General features: G+C 47.0%; 2 protein-coding genes across 3 annotated transcripts in view; one reads left to right on the top strand and one right to left on the bottom strand.

Moving 5' to 3' along the window:
* LOC139381476 (ABC transporter G family member 23-like) overlaps positions 1–8,485 on the bottom strand; it is a 32,644-nt gene extending 24,159 nt beyond the window's left edge. Inside the window, exons 1-3 of the mRNA XM_071125042.1 lie at positions 8,334–8,485; positions 4,225–4,384; positions 2,056–2,210 (exon numbers count right to left, since the gene is read on the bottom strand). Coding sequence (XP_070981143.1) covers positions 2,056–2,210; positions 4,225–4,384; positions 8,334–8,470 — 452 coding nt within the window. The 5' untranslated portion in view covers positions 8,471–8,485. The remainder of the gene's footprint in view (positions 1–2,055; positions 2,211–4,224; positions 4,385–8,333) is intronic.
* An 8,544-nt stretch (positions 8,486–17,029) lies between these two features.
* Positions 17,030–23,034, top strand: part of LOC139381697 (galectin-related protein-like) — a 9,034-nt gene continuing 3,029 nt past the window's right edge. The window contains exons 1-3 of one of the 2 annotated variants that reach the window (XM_071125407.1): positions 17,030–17,275; positions 17,879–17,962; positions 18,158–18,246. In XM_071125407.1, coding sequence (XP_070981508.1) covers positions 17,243–17,275; positions 17,879–17,962; positions 18,158–18,246 — 206 coding nt within the window. In that variant the 5' untranslated portion in view covers positions 17,030–17,242. The remainder of the gene's footprint in view (positions 17,276–17,878; positions 17,963–18,157; positions 18,247–23,034) is intronic. The other variant, XM_071125408.1, reaches the window with a different exon arrangement.

The following is a 23,034-nucleotide window of genomic DNA, read 5'->3' as shown; positions in this document are numbered from 1 at the left end:
TCTGTTGCATAACACCTACTTAGTTTCAGACAGGGCGGGCTGACTCCACAGCATTTTTACATGACAGAAGCCCGTGACAAACAAACATAAACCTCCTCAGGGTGAAACCGTTTCCTTCTCTTTCTATCTCTCTTGGTTGTAGTGCACTTTTCCTCCAGATCAAAATGAGATATACTGAGTCCCAAACGGCACCCTATTCCCTATATAGTGCACTACTGGTCAAAAGTAGTGCACTATACTGGGGATATGGTCCCATTTGGGACTCAGCCATAGTCTAGACACAGGGGAAGGTGATTGAAACCCGCAATAGACCAACTGGAGAGCCCAAAATACTGTGGATATGGTCCCATTTGGGACTCAGCCATAGTCTAGACACAGGGGAAGGAGATTGAAACCCCCTATAGACCAACTGGAGAGCCCAAAATACTGTGGATATGGTCCCATTTGGGACTCAGCCATAGTCTAGACACAGGGGAAGGAGATTGAAACCCCCTATAGACCAACTGGAGAGCCCAAAATACTGTGGATATGGTCCCATTTGGGACTCAGCCATAGTCTAGACACAGGGGTAGGTGATTGAAACCCCCTATAGACCAACTGGAGAGCCCAAAATGTTTGAAATGTCCCTTTCCACCTCTTTCTCCAAATCATTAACTACAGGACAGTATCAGAAGACATGTGCATAAGTACCAAGTGCTGCTTATCTTTGGGGCAGGTGTAGTTTGTAATTTATTTATCCTTTTAAATGGAATATCATAATTTTTGGGGCATTAGTGGGAATAGTTTCCCATTCACAATTAGCGATGGTCACCCCAAAGTCTTGTTGCCATGCCGTTTCCCATTCACAATTAGTGATGGTCACCCCAAAGTCTTGTTGCCATGCCGTTTCCCATTCACAATCAGCGATGGTCACCCCAAAGTCTTGTTGCCATGCCGTTTCCCATTCACAATCAGCGATGGTCACCCCAAAGTCTTGTTGCCATGCCGTTTCCCACCACAAAACACCAGAACATGGATAAAAAGAGAAGAAACAGCTCACCTGTTTTTACTCTGTGATTTGACTTTTAGATGTTCAATGATTATTTAAAAAATTAAAAGTTTCACCATATTAAAAGAGGTCAGTTCACGTAACAAGGTGGACCTTAAAATGAGGGACAGAAGTAAATGAATCACTAATAACAATAAATAAATAATAATCTTCTGAAATGACTGTCAAAACAACAACATAACTAGGGCTTTACAATGATGGTGAAACTTGGAGAAATGTTGGGGTTAAGTATGTTAACATCTTCCTAGGTGTCACGAGTCCGACCGAGGGTGGTTTCCCTTCCCGGTCGGGTGGCGCTCGGCGGTCGTCGTCACCGGCCTATTAGCTGCCACTGATTGTCTTTCCTCCCCCTCCTTGTATGTTTATTGGTAGCACCTGTTGGTGAATGATTAGTTTGTCTTTATTAGACAGCCGGCCCGCCTGTTTGTTGTGCGGGATTAATGATTGTAACCTTAGACTCTAATGTAGAGCGTGTTGTAACGTGTTTGTTCCTGGTCGTGAAATTTCAGTTGTACCTTTCTCATTCCCCGTGTTTGGGGCCGTTATTATTGTGAGCACCCTGTGGTGCGTTGGTGCATTAAAAGAGCACAGCCTTGCACTCTCTGTCTCCTGCGTCTGACTCCACACACACGACACCCGGAGCATTACACCAGGGTTGACGGAGGGACATGTCACAATGCAGAATTTTGGCACATTAGTTTGCCTTTATTCACATTAAAAATGAATGTGGTCTATATTAAAGGACATTTAATTTGATATCACAGGCTTTTAAAACTCAATATTGGTGCACAACTTCTCAAAGGGACGTAAAACACACGTATTGAGTGGTACCACCCTGGTGTATGTGCAGCGTTGTTGCTTTTTAAAGGAGCTAGCATGGAGTATTATTCATTCCAGCTCGTAAATAAAATGGCATCGAATTAACAATGCTCCGAAAGCTGAAGGAAAGGTTTCTGGAAATCCTGGGAACTTTGGGAAAGATACTGGAATTTTGCAGCCCTAATTACCTGAGTTTTCCAACCAGGCTGCTGTTGTGAGGTAGGTCCAGGAAGTCCACCAGGAAGTCCATGCGTGCCTGGGTGTCCGTAGCTGACAGGCCGTGGATCCTTCCGAAGAACGTCAGAGTGTCACTGATGGTAAACTCATTGTACAACGCCAGGTCCTAAAGGACAAACACAATGGTATGTCATGGTATGTGTTGTGTTTTGGTGTGTTTTGGTGTGTTGTGTTTTGGTGTGTTGTGTTTGGTGTGTTGTGTTTTGGTGTGTTGTGTTTTGGTGTGTTGTGTTTTGGTGTGTTGTGTTTTGGTGTGTTGTGTTTTGGTGTGTTGTGTTAATCAAGTGTTCGGCTGTGAGCTGTTAGTTGAAATCTTGGAAATAGAACCAGAAGGTAATTTTACGCTGAGTAGCGTGAACCTCTCGCGGAGCTCTGCTGCTTATGCCCAGGTTTCATTTCAGTGAAAAGGAGAGTCTCATTGCCCAGTCAAAGTTAGGAGTCTAGTACAGCAGGCCAGTAACACAAGATACCTCTTCTGTATCATGGGGGAAGGGTCAGTGCTATCCGGGATCCTTGGGACATCCCCATCCTAAACCATAACCCTAACCTTAACCTTAACCTTAACCTTAACCCCAACCCTAACCCCTAACCTTCCCTTAAATGTCTCAAATTCATATTTATCATCACCAGCACCACCCCAACATAAACATATGTGAAAATGGCGCGTTTGTATGATTTGCAGTAAAAAAAGATAGAGGAAGATAAGTAGACAATTACTAGGCAATGCCTGCTCATAATTGGCTAAAATCACATGATGCACACTGATGATGTCATTGAAAACACTTATCTTACTCTAATGTTTTTACTAGAAAACATAGAAACACTCCATTTCAACATATGCTGATGTTGTGGTGGTGCTGGAGATGATGAACATGAAGTGGACATTTTTTTACAAGTATTAAATTGGTGTACTTTTTAACTCCCTTTTCTCCCCAATTTCGTGATATCCATTTGGTAGTTACAGTCTTGTCCCATCGTTGCAACTCCCGTATGGACTCGGTAGAGGCGAAGGTCAGGAGTCATGCGTCCTCCAAGTCACACTGCTTTTTGACACGCTGCCCGCTTAACCCGGAAGGCAGCCGCACCAATGTGTCGGAGGAAACACCGTCCAGCTGGCGACCGATGTCGCCCGGCCCGCCACAAGGAGTCGCTAGATCGTGATGGGACAAGGACATCCCGGGCCGGCCAAACCCTTCCCTAACACGGACGATGCTGGACCAATTGTGCACCGCCTCATGGGTCTCCCGGTCGTGGCCAGCTGCGACACAGCCTAGGATTGAACCAGAGTCTGTAGTGACGCCTTAGACCAATGCGCCACTCAGAAGGCCCAAGTTGATTTTTAAAAAATGTCCCTTTAACCTTAACCCCTTACCCTTCCCCTAACCTTAACCCCTTCCCCTAACCTTAACCCCTTACCCTAACCTTAACCCCTACCCTTACCTTAACCCCTACCCTTACCCCAACCTTAACCCTTACCTAACCCGAACCCGAACCCTAACCTTAACCCCTTACCCTAACCTTAACCCCTACCCTTACCTTAACCCCTACCCTTACCCCAACCTTAACCCTTACCTTACCCGAACCCGAACCCTAACCTTAACCCCTTACCCTAACCTTAACCCCTACCCTTACCTTAACCCCTACCCTTACCCCAACCTTAACCCTTACCTAACCCGAACCCTAACCTTAACCCCTTACCCTAACCTTAACCCCTTACCCTAACCTTAACCCTTACCCCAACCTTAACCCTTACCTAACCCGAACCCTAACCTTAACCAAGGACCATGGAGGATGACACCCCCTGGTTATGACTCTATTCCTAAGTAACTGATTATTTGACCACGCTGGTCATCTATGAACATTTGAACATCTTGTCTATGTTCAGTTATAATCTCCACCCGGCACAGCCAGAAGAGGACACCCCTCATAGCCTGGTTCCTCTCTAGGTTTCTTCCTAGGTTTTGGCCTTTCTAGAGAGTTTTTCCTAGCCACCATGCTTCTACACCTGCATTGCTTGCTGTTTTGAGTTTCAGGCTGGGTTTCTGTACAGCACTTTGAGATATCAGCTGATGTAAGAAGGGCTATATAAATACATTTGATTTGATTTGATAACAGTGTACCTGTGGCATGTACCCCACCATCCTCCCAGGGACCTGGTGTCCAGGAAATGCGGGCGGCTTCCCCAACACGCTGATGTGCCCTCGGGAGATCTTCAGGGTTCCCAGAATGCATTTCAACAGCGTGGTCTTCCCACATCCACTCGGACCCAGCAGGCCGTAGCTGCAAGGTAAGAGAGAACAGAATTTTGGGTAAAAAAAATTGACATGAGAGCTAAATCATAGATATCTACTATAGCCCTCAAACTCAACTCTGGACCTCCAAGCCAGTCCCACTGCATTTTCTCATTGTTCCCCTTTAGTCAGTTACTGATTTAGACCTGGGACAACCCCCCCCCCCCCCCCCAAAAAAAACGGCACCTGCCCTGCGTGCTGTACAGTAAATCAAATCAAATCAAATCAAATGTTATTTGTCACATACACATGGTTAGCAGATGTTAATGCAAGTGTAGCGAAATGCTTGTGCTTCTAGTTCCGACAATGCAGTAATAACCAACAAGTAATCTAACTAACAATTCCAAAACTACTGTCTTGTACACAGTGTGAGGGGATAAAGAATATGTACATAAGGATATATGAATGAGTGATGGTACAGAGCAGCATAGGCAGATACAGTAGATGGTATCGAGTACAGTATATACATATGAGATGAGTATGTAAACAAAGTGGCATAGTTAAAGTGGCTAGTGATACATGTATTACATAAGGATACAGTCGATGATATAGAGTACAGTATATACGTATGCATATGAGATGAATAATGTAGGGTAAGTAACATTATATAAGGTAGCATTGTTTAAAGTGGCTAGTGATATATTTACATCATTTCCCATCAATTCCCATTATTAAAGTGGCTGGAGTTGAGTCAGTGTCAGTGTGTTGGCAGCAGCCACTCAATGTTAGTGGTGGCTGTTTAACAGTCTGATAGCCTTGAGATAGAAGCTGTTTTTCAGTCTCTCGGTCCAAGCTTTGATGCACCTGTACTGACCTCGCCTTCTGGATGATAGCGGGGTGAACAGGCAGTGGCTCGGGTGGTTGATGTCCTTGATGATCTTTATGGCCTTCCTGTGACATCGGGTGGTGTAGGTGTCCTGGAGGGCAGGTAGTTTGCCCCCGGTGATGCGTTGTGCAGACCTCACTACCCTCTGGAGAGCCTTACGGTTGAGGGCGGAGCAGTTGCCGTACCAGGCGGTGATACATCCCGCCAGGATGCTCTCGATTGTGCATCTGTAGAAGTTTGTGAGTGCTTTTGGTGACAAGCCGAATTTCTTCAGCCTCCTGAGGTTGAAGAGGCGCTGCTGCGCCTTCTTCACAATGCTGTCTGTGTGAGTGGACCAATTCAGTTTGTCTGTGATGTGTATGCCGAGGAACTTAAAACTTGCTACCCTCTCCACTACTGTTCCATCGATGTGGATAGGGGGGTGTTCCCTCTGCTGTTTCCTGAAGTCCACAATCATCTCCTTAGTTTTGTTGACGTTGAGTGTGAGGTTATTTTCCTGACACCACACTCCGAGGGCCCTCACCTCCTCCCTGTAGGCCGTCTCGTTGTTGTTGGTAATCAAGCCTACCACTGTTGTGTCGTCCGCAAACTTGATGATTGAGTTGGAGGCGTGCGTGGCCACGCAGTCGTGGGTGAACAGGGAGTACAGGAGAGGGCTCAGAACGCACCCTTGTGGTTCCCCAGTGTTGAGGATCAGCGGGGAGGAGATGTTGTTGCCTACCCTCACCACCTGGGGGCGGCCCGTCAGGAAGTCCAGTACCCAGTTGCACAGGGCGGGGTCGAGACCCAGGGTCTCGAGCTTGATGACGAGCTTGGAGGGTACTATGGTGTTGAATGCCGAGCTGTAGTCAATGAACAGCATTCTCACATAGGTATTCCTCTTGTCCAGATGGGTTAGGGCAGTGTTCAGTGTGGTTGAGATTGCATCGTCTGTGGACCTATTTGGGCGGTAAGCAAATTGGAGTGGGTCTAGGGTGTCAGGTAGGGTGGAGGTGATATGGTCCTTGACTAGTCTCTCAAAGCACTTCATGATGACGGAAGTGAGTGCTACGGGGCGGTAGTCGTTTAGCTCAGTTACCTTAGCTTTCTTGGGAACAGGAACAATGGTGGCCCTCTTGAAGCATGTGGGAACAGCAGACTGGTATAGGGATTGATTGAATATGTCCGTAAACACACCGGCCAGCTGGTCTGCGCATGCTCTGAGGGCGCGGCTGGGGATGCCGTCTGGGCCTGCAGCCTTGCGAGGGTTAACACGTTTAAATGTCTTACTCACCTCGGCTGCAGTGAAGGAGAGACCGCAAGTTTTCGTTGCAGGCCGTGTCAGTGGCACTGTATTGTCCTCAAAGCGGGCAAAAAAGTTATTTAGTCTGCCTGGGAGCAGGACATCCTGGTCCGTGACTGGGCTGGATTTCTTCCTGTAGTCCGTGATTGACTGTAGACCCTGCCACATGCCTCTTGTGTCTGAGCCGTTGAATTGAGATTCTACTTTGTCTCTGTACTGACGCTTAGCTTGTTTGATAGCCTTGCGGAGGGAATAGCTGCACTGTTTGTATTCGGTCATGTTACCAGACACCTTGCCCTGATTAAAAGCAGTGGTTCGCGCTTTCAGTTTCACACGAATGCTGCCATCAATCCACGGTTTCTGGTTAGGGAATGTTTTAATCGTTGCTATGGGAACGACATCTTCAACGCACGTTCTAATGAACTCGCACACCGAATCAGCGTATTCGTCAATGTTGTTGTCTGACGCAATACGAAACATGTCCCAGTCCACGTGATGGAAGCAGTCTTGGAGTGTGGAGTCAGCTTGGTCGGACCAGCGTTGGACAGACCTCAGCGTGGGAGCCTCTTGTTTTAGTTTCTGTCTGTAGGCAGGGATCAACAGAATGGAGTCGTGGTCAGCTTTTCCGAAAGGGGGGCGGGGCAGGGCCTTATATGCGTCGCGGAAGTTAGAGTAACAATGATCCAAGGTCTTTCCACCCCTGGTTGCGCAATCGATATGCTGATAAAATTTGGGGAGTCTTGTTTTCAGATTAGCCTTGTTAAAATCCCCAGCTACAATGAATGCAGCCTCCGGATAAATGGTTTCCAGTTTGCAAAGAGTCAAATAAAGTTCATTCAGAGCCAACGATGTGTCTGCTTGGGGGGGATATATACGGCTGTGATTATAATCGAAGAGAATTCTCTTGGTAGATAATGCGGTCTACATTTGATTGTGAGGAATTCTAAATCAGGTGAACAAAAGGATTTGAGTTCTTGTATGTTTCTTTCATCACACCATGTCACGTTAGTCATAAGGCATACGCCCCCGCCCCTCTTTTTACCAGAAAGATGTTTTTTCCTGTCTGCGCGATGCGTGGAGAAACCTGTTGGCTGCACCGCTTCGGATAGCGTCTCTCCAGTAAGCCACGTTTCCGTGAAGCAAAGAACGTTACAGTCTCTGATGTCCCTCTGGAATGCTACCCTTGCTCGGATTTCATCAACCTTGTTGTCAAGAGACTGGACATTGGCAAGAAGAATGCTAGGGAATGGTGCACGGTGTGCCCGTCTCCGGAGTCTGACCAGAAGACCGCCTCGTTTCCCTCTTTTTCGGAGTCGTTTTTTTGGGTCGCTGCATGGGATCCACTCCGTTGTCCTGTTTGTAAGGCAGAACACAGGATCCGCGTCGCGAAAAGCGTATTCTTGGTCGTACTGATGGTGAGTTGACGCTGATCTTATATTCAGTAGTTCTTCTCGACTGTATGTGATGAAACCTAAGATGACCTGGGGTACTAATGTAAGAAATAACACGTAAAAAAACAAAAAACTGCATAGTTTCCTAGGAACGCAAAGCGAGGCGGCCATCTCTGTCGGCGCCGGAAGTAAGGCCCTATTCCTTGTAAGGGTATCATAGCAATCCATGCTTTGGTTTTGTTTACTTGGCCATTGTGTGAAATGTGGCACAAATCCAATGTTAGTCAAAGGTAACTACAGTATATACTAGTCTTTTCACACTTCATGTCCAAATCATCATAAAGTATCTAAAACTTAATAGTGTCACTCAATTAACTTACTTATATAAGATTTAGACATGAAGCCTGATTTTGTTGTAATGTCAGTGTGGGTTACTAACATGTGTCCCTGTGGTACGGTCAAGTTGAGGTTACTCAGGACTTTGAGTTTCCCGTACGACCGACACACTTCCCGACACCTGATCGCCAAATCCTCCAATCCGGGGGAGGGGGGAGGAGCTTCCTGGTCTGCCTTCATCCTTCCTTCTGTCAACTGGAAGAAGAAAAACAAATGTAAAAAAAATAATAATTATATAATAATATAAATATATATTTCCCCCCATAATTATAACTTTATTAAGGCAGGAATAGTAGTGAACAACAGGGGGATAAAGATGCAGAATTGCAGTGGGGTCCAGATTGGTAGATTGCTGGTACCAACAGTGTATATACAGCAGTCACTGTTACCCATGCGGGGGGGTGTATATATAGCAGCCACTGTTACCCATGCTGGGGGGGTGTATATATAGCAGCCACTGTTACCCATGCTGGGGTGGTGTATATATAGCAGCCACTGTTACCCATGCTGGGGGGGTATATATATAGCAGCCACTGTTACCCATGCTGGGGGGGTGTATATATAGCAGCCACTGTTCACATGCTGGGGGGGTGTATATATAGCAGCTACTGTTACCCATGCTGGGGGGGTGTATATATATATAGCAGCCACTGTTCACATGCTGGGGGGGGTGTATATATAGCAGCTACTGTTCACATGCTGGGGGGGTGTATATATATATAGCAGCCACTGTTCACATGCTGGGGGGGTGTATATATATATAGCAGCTACTGTTACCCATGCTGGGGGGGTGTATATATAGCAGCCACTGTTACCCATGCTGGGGGGGTGTATATATATATAGCAGCCACTGTTCACATGCTGGGGGGGTGTATATATAGCAGCCACTGTTACCCATGCTGGGGGGGTGTATATATAGCAGCCACTGTTCACATGCTGGGGGGGTGTATATATAGCAGCCACTGTTACCCATGCTGGGGGGGTGTATATATAGGAGTCACTGTTACCCATGCTGGGGGGGTGTATATATAGCAGCTACTGTTACCCATGCTGGGGGGTGTATATATAGCAGCCACTGTTCACATGCTGGGGGGGTGTATATATATATAGCATCCACTGTTCACATGCTGGGGGGGTGTATATATAGGAGTCACTGTTACCCATGCTGGGGGGGTGTATATATAGCAGCCACTGTTACCCATGCTGGGGGGGTGTATATATAGCAGCCACTGTTCACATGCTGGGGGGGTGTATATATAGCAGCCACTGTTACCCATGCTGGGGGGGTGTATATATAGCAGCTACTGTTCACATGCTGGGGGGGTGTATATATAGCAGCCACTGTTCACATGCTGGGGGGGTGTATATATAGCAGCTACTGTTCACATGCTGGGGGGGTGTATATATAGCAGCCACTGTTACCCATGCTGGGGGGTGTATATATAGCAGCCACTGTTACCCATGCTGGGGGGGGGGGGGGGGGGGGTGTATATATAGCAGCCACTGTTACCCATGCTGGGGGGGTGTATATATAGCAGCCACTGTTACCCATGCTGGGGGGGGGGGGGGTGTATATATAGCAGCCACTGTTACCCATGCTGGGGGGGGGGGGGGGGGGGGGGGGGGGTGTATATATAGCAGCCACTGTTCCCATGCTGGGGGGGTGTATATATAGCAGCTACTGTTACCCATGCTGGGGGGGTGTATATATATAGCAGACACTGTTACCCATGCTGGGGGGGTGTATATATAGCAGCTACTGTTACCCATGCTGGGATGGTGTATATATAGCAGCTACTGAATAGCCCACAAAGATCTCCTCCGCCCCCCCCCCCCCCCCCCCCACTTGGGTTGTGCCGCGGAGGAGATCTTTGTGGGCTATTCTCGGCCTTGTCTCAAGATGGTAAGTCGGTGGTTGAAGATATCCCTCTAGTGGTGTGGGGGCTGTGCTTTGGCAAAGTGGGTGGGGTTACATCCTTCCTGTTTGGCCCTGTCCGGGGTATCACCGGATGGGGCCACAGTGTCTCCTGACCCCTCCTGTCTCAGCCTCCAGTATTTATGCTGCAGTAGTTTATGTGTCGGGGGCTAGGGTCAGTCTGTTATATCTGGAGTACTTCTCCTGTCTTATCCGGTGTCCTGTGTGAATTTAAGTATGCTCTCTCTAATTCTCTCTTTCTCTCTTAGGACCTGAGCCCGAGGACCATGCCTCAGGACTACCTGGCATGATGACTCCTTGCTGTCCCCAGTCCACCTGGCCGTGCTGCTGCTCCAGTTTCAACTGTTCTGCCTGCGGCTATGGAATCCTGACCTGTTCACCGGACGTGCTACCTGTCCCAGACCTGCTGTTTTCAACTCTCTAGAGACAGCAGGAGTGGTAGAGATAATCTTAATGATCGGCTATGAAAAGCCAACGGACATTTACTCCTGAGGTGCTGACTTGCTGCACCCTCGACAACTACTGTGATTATTATTATTTGACCATGCTGGTCATTTATGAACATTTGAACGTCTTGGCCATGTTCTGTTATAATCTCCACTCGGCACAGCCAGAAGAGGACTGGCCACCCCTCATAGCCTGGTTCCTCTCTAGGTTTCTTCCTAGGTTTTGGCCTTTCTAGGGAGTTTTTCCTAGCCACCGTGCTTCTACACCTTGCTTGCTGTTTGGGGCTGAGTTTCTGTACAGCACTTTGAGATATCAGTTGATGTTCAAAGGGCTATATAAATACATTTGATTTGATTTGATATTCCTTACATAGTGCATTACTTAGAGGCTATAGTGGTATATATAGGGAGCCATTTTGGATGCACCCTGGGTCGAATAATCTTTAATCCCTGCCTCCTTTCCCTGGCTTCCCTTGTTTGTCTCCCTTTCTCTGTGTTGGCTTCCCTTGTTTGTCTCCCTTTCTCTGTGTTGGCTTCCCCTGTTTGTCTCCCTTTCTCTGTGTTGGCTTCCCTTGTTTGTCTCCCTTTCTCTGTGTTGGCTTCCCCTGTTTGTCTCCCTTTCTCTGTGTTGGCTTCCCCTGTTTGTCTCCCTTTCTCTGTGTTGGCTTCCCTTGTTTGTCTCCCTTTCTCTGTGTTGGCTTCCCCTGTTTGTCTCCCCTTCTCTGTGTTGGCTTCCCTTGTTTTTCTCCCTTTCTCTGTGTTGGCTTCCCCTGTTTGTCTCCCTTTCTCTGTGTTGGCTTCCCCTGTTTGTCTCCCTTTCTCTGTGTTGGCTTCCCCTGTTTGTCTCCCTTTCTCTGTGTTTGCTTCCCCTGTTTCATTCTCCCTTTCTCTGTGTTGGCTTCCCTTGTTTGTCTCCCTTTCTCTGTGTTGGCTTCCCTTGTTTGTCTCCCTTTCTCTGTGTTGGCTTCCCCGTTCTCCCTCACATAATCCAGCATCTTTCATTCCACCGTTGGGAGATTAGAGGGAAACCACTCCGTAATCTGACTCCATTGATCAAGATCACCTTCTTTGACACAATGCCACATGTCGTCTGTGTACCAGTCTGTTTAGATAACATTCCACTCCTTTCACTCTGTGTTAGGTGCCAAAGAATGTTTGGCAATGAAACAGAGTGCAAGGAATAGAATGCTGGCTAAACCAACTGGTACCCAAGCTATGACACATGGCAGTATATGTACAGAAAGGAGCCATTGTTGGACTGTAATAACATTGTAATACAGGATATAGTTTAGTGAGACATTATAGGACTATAGCCTTTCTACACAGACAGACAGCATTAATTAACTGCAAAAAAAATTCGGACATGGGTTCTTATCTTTCTGTGTGAAGAATAAATTCAAGTTCAACGTTTTTATTAATCGAATTGCAGACAAACACTCTCTGAAATACTTGATTAACAGATTAAAAGACTCCATCTCCAGTTAAAGAAGCTCCATAAAACAAGTAATAGTCAAATAGGACAATAATAATAATTTGAGTCATATAACAAACAGATGTTACAATATTTAGTAAAGCATCCAGTTCAGGGGTGTGAAACATGCGGCCAGCGGGCCAGATCCGGCCCTTGAGACAATTAAATCCGGCCCGCTGGTGGTTTGAGAAGAATATATATATATATATATATATATATAACCTGCCTTGTACCCCTGCACATTGGCTCGGTACTGGTACTCCCTGTATATAGCCATGTTATTGTTATTCATTGTAAGTAGGAATTTGTTCTTAACTGACTTGCCAAGTTCAATAATAGTTCCATTTTTTAAAAACATTTTAAAAAAACAAGCTCCAAAGAAAATGTGCAAATGTTCTTATTTTTTAACTCTGCATTATTGGTTAGGGCTTGTAAGTAAGCATTTCACAGTAAAGTCTACACCTGTTGTATTCGGCGCATATAACAGATAGAAATTTTAAATCCAATGAAATTGTAACACCAAAATCTAAACTGTGTAGAAATGAGAATAGACCTACATTTATAATCCAGTTTGCTAACAGTCATCAAAACAGTCAGGGAGCAGAGAAAACTCCAATAGCAATGGATAGAGGAATATTTTGTTGTTGTACATTTTGACAGTGAGGAAATACAACCAATTTAAGGTACAGCCCTTTGGACCACAATGGAAAACAGTTGGAAGAACCAGACTACACATGATGAGTCTTATAAGTGGTCAAATCGATTAATCGTTATCATTTCAGATATGCTCCGATACGGTACCATACCGTTAGCCAATCTTTGAAAGAACCACAGATAAGCAAATACAAAAACACCAGCTGTAATTTAGCCAACTAGGAAAACACTGGTCCTAAAATACAACAGGGACTCACCTGAAAAGGTTCCCTTACACAAGGAGCTGAAGTCTAGAAGATGGAGAGCAACAACATAGCCTATAGCACTGTAGCAATGAGTGTGTGTGCCTAGCCTGCTGTGTGAAAACATGAACCAACAGAAGTAAACATTGTGTGAAGATCAGCTGACAGTTCCATGTCATCAGGGTGTAGTTGGTCCATGGCCTATTTCAAAGTGGTAGAACAGGTTGGTTCTTGAGAAGGGAGAAGAGGCATTATTCAGACTGAAGGCTGTTAACGTACTACTAAATGACATAAAAGTAGCTACAGATGTAAGATCTTAAATTGATCACTTTTGTTGCAGAGAATTTTCCTGTACAACAGGAAATGGAAACTTGTAGTGTATTCAAGGTACAAAAAGGCTTCTAAAGTTTATAATTTCCAGTTTAAAATGTCTTATTTGATTTGCCCTAACAAAAAATGTAGCAACCCCTACAAAAAAAATAAAAAGAATAGACACATCAAATGTTGTTTGTCACATGCACATGGTTAGCTGATTTTTAATGTGAGTGTAGCGAAATGCTTGTACTTCTAGTTCTGACCATGCAGTAATATCTAACAAGTAATCTAACAATTTGTCACGTTCGTCGTAAGGATCGGACCAAGGCGCAGCGTGAGTAGAGTTCCACATAATTTTAATAAATCGAAACTCACTGAACAAAACAAACCAACCGCTACTGATGTGCACTAAGGCAACTATACATAGACAAGATCCCACAACACAAATGAGGAAAATGGCTACCTAAATATGATCCCCAATCAGAGACAACGATAAACAGCTGCCTCTGATTGGGAACCATATCAGGCCAACATAGACATACAAAAACACCTAGACATACAAAAACTAGAGTACCCACCCTAGGCACACCCTGACCTAACCGACATATATAGAAAAACAGAGATATCTAAGGTCAGGGCGTCACAATTTCACAACAACTACCTTATACACACACAAGTGTAAAGTAATGAACAAGAAAATGTACATATAAATATATGGATGAGCGATGGCCGTGTGGCTCAGGCAAGATGCAGTAGATGGTATAGAGTACAGTATATACATATGAGATGAGTAATGTAGGGTATGTAAACATATAAAAGGGGCATTGTTTAAAGTGGCTAGTGATACATTTATTACATCCAATTATTAAATATTAAAGTGGCTAGAGATTGAGTTAGTATGTTGGCAACAGCCATTCAATGTTAGTGATGGCTGTTTAACAGTCTGATGGCCTTGAGATAGAAGCTGTTTTTCAGTCTCTCGGTCCCATCTTTGATGCACCTGTTCTGACCTCGCCTTCTGGATGATAGCGGGGTGAACAGGCAGTGGCTCGGGTGGTTATTGTCCTTGATGATCTTTTTGGCCTTCCTGTGACATCGGGTGGTGTAGGTGTCCTGGAGGGCAGGTAGTTTGCCCCCCCGGTGATGCGTTGTGCAGACCTCACTACCCTCTGGAGAGCCTTGCGGTTGTGGGCGGAGCAGTTTCCGTACCAGGCGGTACTATCTTGGCTTTTTGCATTAGTTTCCCTAGTTTAGGTTTATGTGTGGCTGCATTAGTTTCTGTAGTTTAGGTCTATGTGTGGCTGCATTAGTTTCCCTAGTTTAGGTCTGTGTGGCTGCATTAGTTTCTGTAGTTTAGGTCTATGTGTGGCTGCATTAGTTTCCCTAGTTTAGGTCTATGTGTGGCAGCAGGATGCCATCTTAGCATAATAAACAGAGCAGTCTAAAACAAAATGCCCCCCCCCCTGCTGCAGTTACGGCGAGGGACACCATTTTCTTTGGAGCTTGTGTTGCACTGATACGTTCCCAGGTTTTCAAGACACCCTGGTTGGAGGATTCCTAGATTTCCTGTGTATTCCCTCCTGATTTCAGGAATCTTCCAACCGGAATTTCTGGAAAACATGGGAATTTTGGGAAAGTTAGAGGAATTTTCCAACCCTAGGATATACACTATTCCATAGAATTATTCCAAATGTACTTCTCCTACCTTCCTGAGGAAACCTCTAGCGTATGGGATTGTCCTCTTAAGCAATAAGGACCGAGGGGGTGTGGTTTATGGCCAAGGGTATATGGCCAACACGGCTAAGGGCTGTTCTTGGGCACAACGCAACACGGAGTGCCTGGATACAGTCCTTAGCCGTGGTGGGAGCTGGTTCGGGTCCCCGATAGGTTGCTGGTTCGGGTCCCAGTTTTGACTTGGTGGGAGATCTGTCGACGTGTGTGTGTTTGGGGGGGTTGAGAAGTTGGAAAGAAGTGAACGAGAGAGATGAAGAGAATAGACAGACCAGGGAAGAGAGGAGGATGGTAGGAGATGTGTCCTGGGCTAGTCCCCATGACTTGAAGAGAGGAGGATGGTAGGAGATATGTCCTGGGATAGTCCCCATTACTTGAAGAGAGGAGGACGGTAGGAGATATTGTTATGGGTGTAAGATAGCACAGTGATGCCATCTGGTGGTAAATGTTAATTACTGCAACTCCAGTGTTTACCGGTGTGCTTGAGATACCCGGATGTATTGTAATGTACTGAACAAGACTGGTTACTCGCATCGATGCCTCTGTCTCGTCATTTAACATTCAAACAGATATGTCCTGGGCTAGCCAGCATAACTTCAGAGACAGGTGCTGCAATGGACAGAATGCCAGAGATGTGCCTTTCTGTCTTTTGAGAGTCACCCTGTGTTACAGAATAAGTGCCTTGCTCAAGGGCATAACGGTAGTAGGTCCAGGTCTCCAGGTCGCAGTTGTAAATGAGAACTTGTTCAACTAGCCTACCTGATTAAATAAAGGTGAAATAAAATAAATTAATAAAAGTAGACACCAGCAGCTCTTCAGTAGCCAATTCAGTCCCAACCTTTTCATCTCCTCTATACCCTCCTGCAGGGCTACACACAGCCCCTATTATCCAATCATGTAGGCTGCTCTGACTGAGGAAGTCACTAACAGGGTGAGAAGACAGAAGGCTTGAGACCCACAAAACATCTTGTCATCAAATCTCTGTCTACAACATGTTGGCTACACTCTTATAAGAAATCGTTCTATACAGAACCAATAGGTTCTATATAGAACCCCAATGAGACCTTGTTTCTGGATGATGGAACTGCAGAATAGAGCAGGCCTAGAGTAGAGGATTTGTATTTGTAGTACCGTGAACTGCCACAGAAGGACGCCCTCTGACAATTTAAACATGCCCTCCTGATTTGCATAGGAAAATAATGTTCTATATATTTATTGAGCGGAAACGGTGTCCAACAAAGTAGGATATTTCTCAATGAACTTAGTATTTAGAATCAAGTGGCGAAGCGGCGCAGCGGTCTAAGGCACTGCATCTCAGCGCTTGAGGCGTCACTACAGACACCCTGGTTTGAATCCAGGCTGTATCACAACCGGCCGTGATTGGGAGTCCCATGGGGCGGCGTACAATTGACCCAGCGTCGTCCGGGTTTAGCCGGTGTAGGCCATAATTGTAAATAATAATTTGTTCTTCAACTGGCTTGCCTAGTTAAATAAAGGTTACATTTTCAAGAACATAAGTAGCTGTACTCTTATAGCCTAGATTTATATATCAAATCGTTTGTTTCTTTAGCGCCACATTTTGTTCACTATCATTATCATCCCAAAATGGTTAAATTTTCTATCCTAGGCTCCTACTACATACCAGGCCTCTTTAATTAGTCTAGGAACGAAGCTATACAAAATATCTCCACTCAAGATTAGAATCGAATGAGAGAAGTGCCCCCACTTCATGGGGGTACAGTTTAATTAGGTGAAGGTTCTTTGTCGGAAATGTAAAATCTGATTAGCCTGGCTCGTTCTCGTTCACGAACAGACGGGGATTACCAAAGCCCCTCTTACTATTGTAAAGCATACGTCAGCAAAATAAAAAGACTATCCACCCATTTCTACAGCGGATAAATACAGCACAGACATAGCCTACTACAACACCTCACCCAGGCTACACCAGACGTATCCTAGTCCTAAATGTGAATACCGCAGGTAATTCCACGTATTGTTTACGATTCATCTCCGCTGCATGTGGAGTGTGAGTGTGGACACCTAGAAATATGTTGACAGAGTCACTGCTGCCACGACGCTGACACATTCCAGGAGAGGAGGACTGTCCGGGCTGCCTCTCTTCTGATAAGCATCCTATGGTATTCTGTACAAGTCAAGATGGCGGTGTCGGCAACGGAAAGGGACGCAATAGTGAGTATTACAATTTTCAGGAAAACAGCGGTTTGCTTGGAATTGGTTGTTTTCTGTGTCTGCACGTAAAACGGTTAAGCGTGTCATTTGTGGAGAGCTATAATTTATGTCATCATGAAGTTTCTACGATTGTGGGGAGTAATATGGCAATAGGCTGTCAGTGTATTCCCAAACACAGCCGGAGTCGACCTCTGATGTGGGCGCGGAACAAATTCACTATGATTCTGCATGATAAAATGTATCTGTGTGGTGCTCACCTTGATACAGCAGCGGTGCATTACTTCTCGTTATCACTGTACAATGTGGCTGTCTATGTGCGAGTTGTTGGTAATGACCGACCGTTCTCACAGGTCTTACGCGCTCTAGTCTACAACATGACAGATGTGTTGACAGCCATGGGTTTCCCCACCTTTTCATTGTTGAAGAGCGGCATGAGGACCATGCAGTCGGCTTTTTCAACCGCAGAGAAGACTATCTAGAGCAATAAGCAGCCTTTTAAAACGCTAGGCTACTCCGCCCATTGAGGAGGCTACTTTCATTTAGGCTGTACCTGATCAATACGTTGTGTTTTTTCTTCCCCTTTTGTCTCTGGTGGTTTTGAAGAATACTGAAGATGACCATCACAACGATTCGTTCGGGAACCCCGGGCTTATCTCGCCGGATAGGGAGGACATTGCACGGCTTCTGGTGGGACTATTCACCCTGAAACACCCACGTTAATCAATATATAGGCCTGTGTTAATAATCCGTTAAAAAAATAATTACCACATCTCCTACCCTGGAGGATGGGGGGGGGCTACAACCTTTTTCTTTGTCTACATTATGTGTTGTGATGATTTTAAATTAGATGATTTAAAATAAAACGTTGTCTTTCATTCGTAGAAGGTGCCATTCACCGGCCGCATCAGAGGTGGTATGAGGCCCGGGAAAAAGGTCATTGTCATGGGCATTGTTGATCTGGAGCCAGACAGGTAGGCTAAGACTATAACCTCCACTCATTAGGTGTAGGCTCTGGTCCAGGGTGATATAACCTCCACTCATTAGGTGTGTGCTCTGGTCCAGGGCGATATAACCTCCACTCATTAGGTCTTAGCTCTGGTCCCGGAGATATAACCTCCACTCATTAGGTCTTAGCTCTGGTCCAGGGAGATATAACCTCCACTCATTAGGTCTTAGCTCTGGTCCCGGAGATATTATCTCCACTCATTAGGTCTTAGCTCTGGTCCAGGGCGATATAACCTCCACTCATTAGGTCTTAGCTCTGGTCCCGGGTGATATAACCTCCACTCATTAGGTCTTAGCTCTGGTCAAGGGAGATATATCCTCCACTCATTAGGTCTTAGCTCTGGTCCAGGGCGATATAACCTCCACTCATTAGGTCTTAGCTCTGGTCCAGGGCGATATAACCTCCACTCATTAGGTCTTAGCTCTGGTCCCGGAGATATAACCTCCACTCATTAGGTCTTAGCTCTGGTCCAGGGCGATATAACCACCACTCATTAGGTCTTAGCTCTGGTCCAGGGCGATATTACCTCCACTCATTAGGTCTTAGCTCTGGTCCAGGGCGATATAACCTCCACTCATTAGGTCTTAGCTCTGGTCCAGGGCGATATAACCTCCACTCATTAGGTCTTAGCTCTGGTCCAGGGCGATATAACCTCCACTCATTAGGTCTTAGCTCTGGTCCAGGGCGATGTAACCTCCACTCATTAGGTCTTAGCTCTGGTCCAGGGCGATATAACCTCCACTCATTAGGTCTTAGCTCTGGTCCAGGGCGATATAACCTCCACTCATTAGGTCTTAGCTCTGGTCCAGGGCGATATAACCTCCACTCATTAGGTCTTAGCTCTGGTCCATGTCGTTACGTGCAGCTTGCTGATGCTGAGCCTTCAACTTATTCTTGAAGAAGAGAAGGCGCCCTGGACTAGAGCTAACTAGGTCTATTTTTCAACTGCACCTTGGCTTATCTGAATGTCATTACCAACTTCTTATCTTTCATATAGTGCTTTTTCATTAGATTCTAAGTCCCATTCCATTTTAGGTGGAGTTCTGATTCTGTAAGACTGTAGCCTATAGAATGAATTGTTGTAGGCCTGTGTATCACATGTTTATTGGTGAAATGCTGTGTTTTCCATGTTATGTCTGCTGAAGAATGTGATTCTAGCCTAATAAGGAGAGAAAATATGTATTGTAAAAGACAGAATTGAACACAGGCTCAGAAAGGAAAAAGATCAAAAGAATAGTTTATTATTAGCAGCATGGCAGAAGGCAACGAAACAGCCTGGGGAGGTGAAGAGGAGAATTGGAGAACTGTGTGGGTGTGTTGAGAAAGGATGGCTTTTCCATAATGCAAGGCAGGGTGTTCACCTCCAGTCAGGCCAAGCTGAGGCAGAGCTGGGTTATCTCCCGAATAGCACCCTATTCCCTATGTAGGCCACTAGGGCTACATTGGCCCTCATCAAACGTAGTGTACTACAAAGGGGATAGTGTTCCAGTTGGGACACGGTGCATGTTGAGACATTTTAGGGTGTGTCCTTTATAGGCCTCAATAGAAACTAATGGTCAGTTTAAAAACACATTTAGTGACATCAGTTTTAAATGCCTGTTCTAAAGTTTATGGAGATGTCAACATGCTGCTCCTCCAGATGCAGAACATAATGACAGCAGTTATGTGGTGTTTCTCCTACAGACACCACGGCCCTATAGGCCCTCCTCTTTGTCCCTATAGGCCCTCCACTATGTCCCCTACAGCACCACGTCCCTATAGGCCCTCCACTATGTCCCCTACAGCACCACGTCCCTATAGGCCCTCCACTATGTCCCTATAGGCCCTCCACTATGTCCCCTACAGAACCACGTCCCTATAGGCCCTCCACTATGTCCCCTACAGCACCACGTCCCTATAGGACCTCCACTATGTCCCCTACAGCACCACGTCCCTATAGGACCTCCACTATGTCCCCTACAGGACCATGGCCCTATAGGACCTCCACTATGTCCCCTACAGCACCACATCCCTATAGGCCCTCCTCTTTGTCCCTATAGGCCCTCCACTATGTCCCCTACAGCACCACGTCCCTATAGCCCCTCCTCTTTGTCCCTATAGGACCTCCACTATGTCCCCTACAGCACCACGTCCCTATAGGCCCTCCTCTTTGTCCCTGTAGGACCTCCACTATGTCCCCTACAGCACCACGTCCCTATAGGACCTCCTCTTTGTCCCTATAGGACCTCCACTATGTCCCCTACAGCACCACGTCCCTACAGGACCTCCACTATGTCCCCTACAGCACCACGTCCCTATAGGCCCTCCACTATGTCCCTATAGGCCCTCCACTATGTCCCCTACAGCACCACGTCCCTATAGGCCCTCCACTATGTCCCCTACAGCACCACGTCCCTATAGGACCTCCACTATGTCCCCTACAGCACCACGTCCCTACAGGACCTCCACTATGTCCCCTACAGCACCACGTCCCTATAGGCCCTCCACTATGTCCCCTACAGCACCACGTCCCTATAGGCCCTCCACTATGTCCCCTACAGCACCACGTCCCTATAGGCCCTCCACTATGTCCCCTACAGCACCACGTCCCTATAGGCCCTCCACTATGTCCCCTACAGACACCACTGCCCTATAGGCCCTCCTCTTTGTCCCTATAGGCCCTCCACTATGTCCCCTACAGAACCACGTCCCTATAGGCCCTCCTCTTTGTCCCTATAGGCCCTCCACTATGTCCCCTACAGCACCACGTCCCTATAGGCCCTCCACTATGTCCCCTACTGCACCACGTCCCTATAGGCCCTCCACTATGTCCCTATAGGCCCTCCACTATGTCCCCTACAGAACCACGTCCCTATAGGCCCTCCACTATGTCCCCTACAGCACCACGTCCCTATAGGCCCTCCACTATGACCCTATAGGCCCTCCACTATGTCCCCTACAGCACCACGTCCCTATAGGCCCTCCACTATGTCCCCTACAGCACCACGTCCCTATAGGCCCTCCACTATGTCCCCTACAGCACCACGTCCCTATAGGCCCTCCTCTTTGTCCCTATAGGACCTCCACTATGTCCCCTACAGCACCACGTCCCTATAGGCCCTCCTCTTTGTCCCTATAGGACCTCCACTATGTCCCCTACAGCACCACGTCCCTATAGGACCTCCTCTTTGTACCCTACAGCACCACGTCCCTATAGGCCCTCCACTATGTCCCCTACAGCACCACGTCCCTATAGGCCCTCCACTATGTCCCCTACAGCACCACGTCCCTATAGGCCCTCCACTATGTCCCTATAGGCCCTCCACTATGTCCCCTACTGCACTATGTCCCTATAGGCCCTCCACTATGTCCCCTACTGCACCACGTCCCTATAGGCCCTCCACTATGTCCCTATAGGCCCTCCACTATGTCCCCTACAGAACCACGTCCCTATAGGCCCTCCACTATGTCCCCTACAGCACCACGTCCCCATAGGCCCTCCACTATGTCCCTATAGGCCCTCCACTATGTCCCCTACGGCACCACGTCCCTATAGGCCCTCCACTATGTCCCCTACAGCACCACGTCCCTATAGGCCCTCCACTATGTCCCCTACAGCACCACGTCCCTATAGGCCCTCCACTATGTCCCCTACAGCACCACGTCCCTATAGGCCCTCCACTATGTCCTTATAGGCCCTCCACTATGTCCCCTACAGCACCTCGTCCCTATAGGCCCTCCACTATGTCACCTACAGCACCACGTCCCTATAGGCCCTCCTCTATGCCCCACTACAGCACCACATCCCTATAGGCCCTCCACTATGTCCCCTACAGGCTATCCTAGGGCTCCCACTAAGGGACAGGCTATCCTAGGGCTCCCACTAAAGGACAGGTTATCCTAGGGCTCCCACTAAGGGACAGGTTATCCTATGGCTCCCACTAAGGGACAGGTTACCTATGGCTCCCACTAAGGGACAGGTTACCTATGGCTCCCACTAAGGGACAGGTTATCCTAGGGCTCCCACTAAGGGACAGGTTATCCTAGGGCTCCCACTAAGGGACAGGTTACCTAGGGCTCCCACTAAAGGACAGGTTAACTAGGGCTCCCACTAAAGGACAGGTTAACTAGGGCTCCCACTAAAGGACAGGTTACCTAGGGCTCCCACTAAAGGACAGGTTAACTAGGGCTCCCATTAAAGGACAGGTTAACTAGTGCTCCCACTAAAGGACAGGTTAACTAGGGCTCCCACTAAAGGACAGGTTAACTAGGGCTCCCACTAAAGGACAGGTTAACTAGGGCTCCCACTAAAGGACAGGTTAACTAGGGCTCCCACTAAAGGACAGGTTATCCTAGGGCTCCCACTAAAGGACAGGTTATCCTAGGGCTCCCACTAAGGGACAGGTTACCTAGGGCTCCCACTAAAAGACAGGTTAACTAGGGCTCCCACTAAAGGACAGGTTATCCTAGGGCTCCCACTAAAGGACAGGTTATCCTAGGGCTCCCACTAAGGGACAGGTTACCTAGGGCTCCCACTAAAAGGCAGGTTAACTAGGGCTCCCACTAAAGGACAGGTTATCCTAGGGCTCCCACTAAAGGACAGGTTATCCTAGGGCTCCCACTAAGGGACAGGTTACCTAGGGCTCCCACTAAAGGACAGGTTAACTAGGGCTCCCACTAAGGGACAGGTTACCTAGGGCTCCCACTAAAGGACAGGTTAACTAGGGCTCCCACTAAAGGACAGGTTAACTAGGGCTCCCACTAAAGGACAGGT

Source organism: Oncorhynchus clarkii, chromosome 23, assembly GCF_045791955.1.
Source record: "Oncorhynchus clarkii lewisi isolate Uvic-CL-2024 chromosome 23, UVic_Ocla_1.0, whole genome shotgun sequence".
Classification (NCBI taxonomy): Eukaryota; Metazoa; Chordata; class Actinopteri; order Salmoniformes; family Salmonidae; genus Oncorhynchus; species Oncorhynchus clarkii.
The sequence above is the reverse complement of the archived record's forward strand: the minus strand, read 5'-3'. Positions and strand labels throughout refer to the sequence as shown.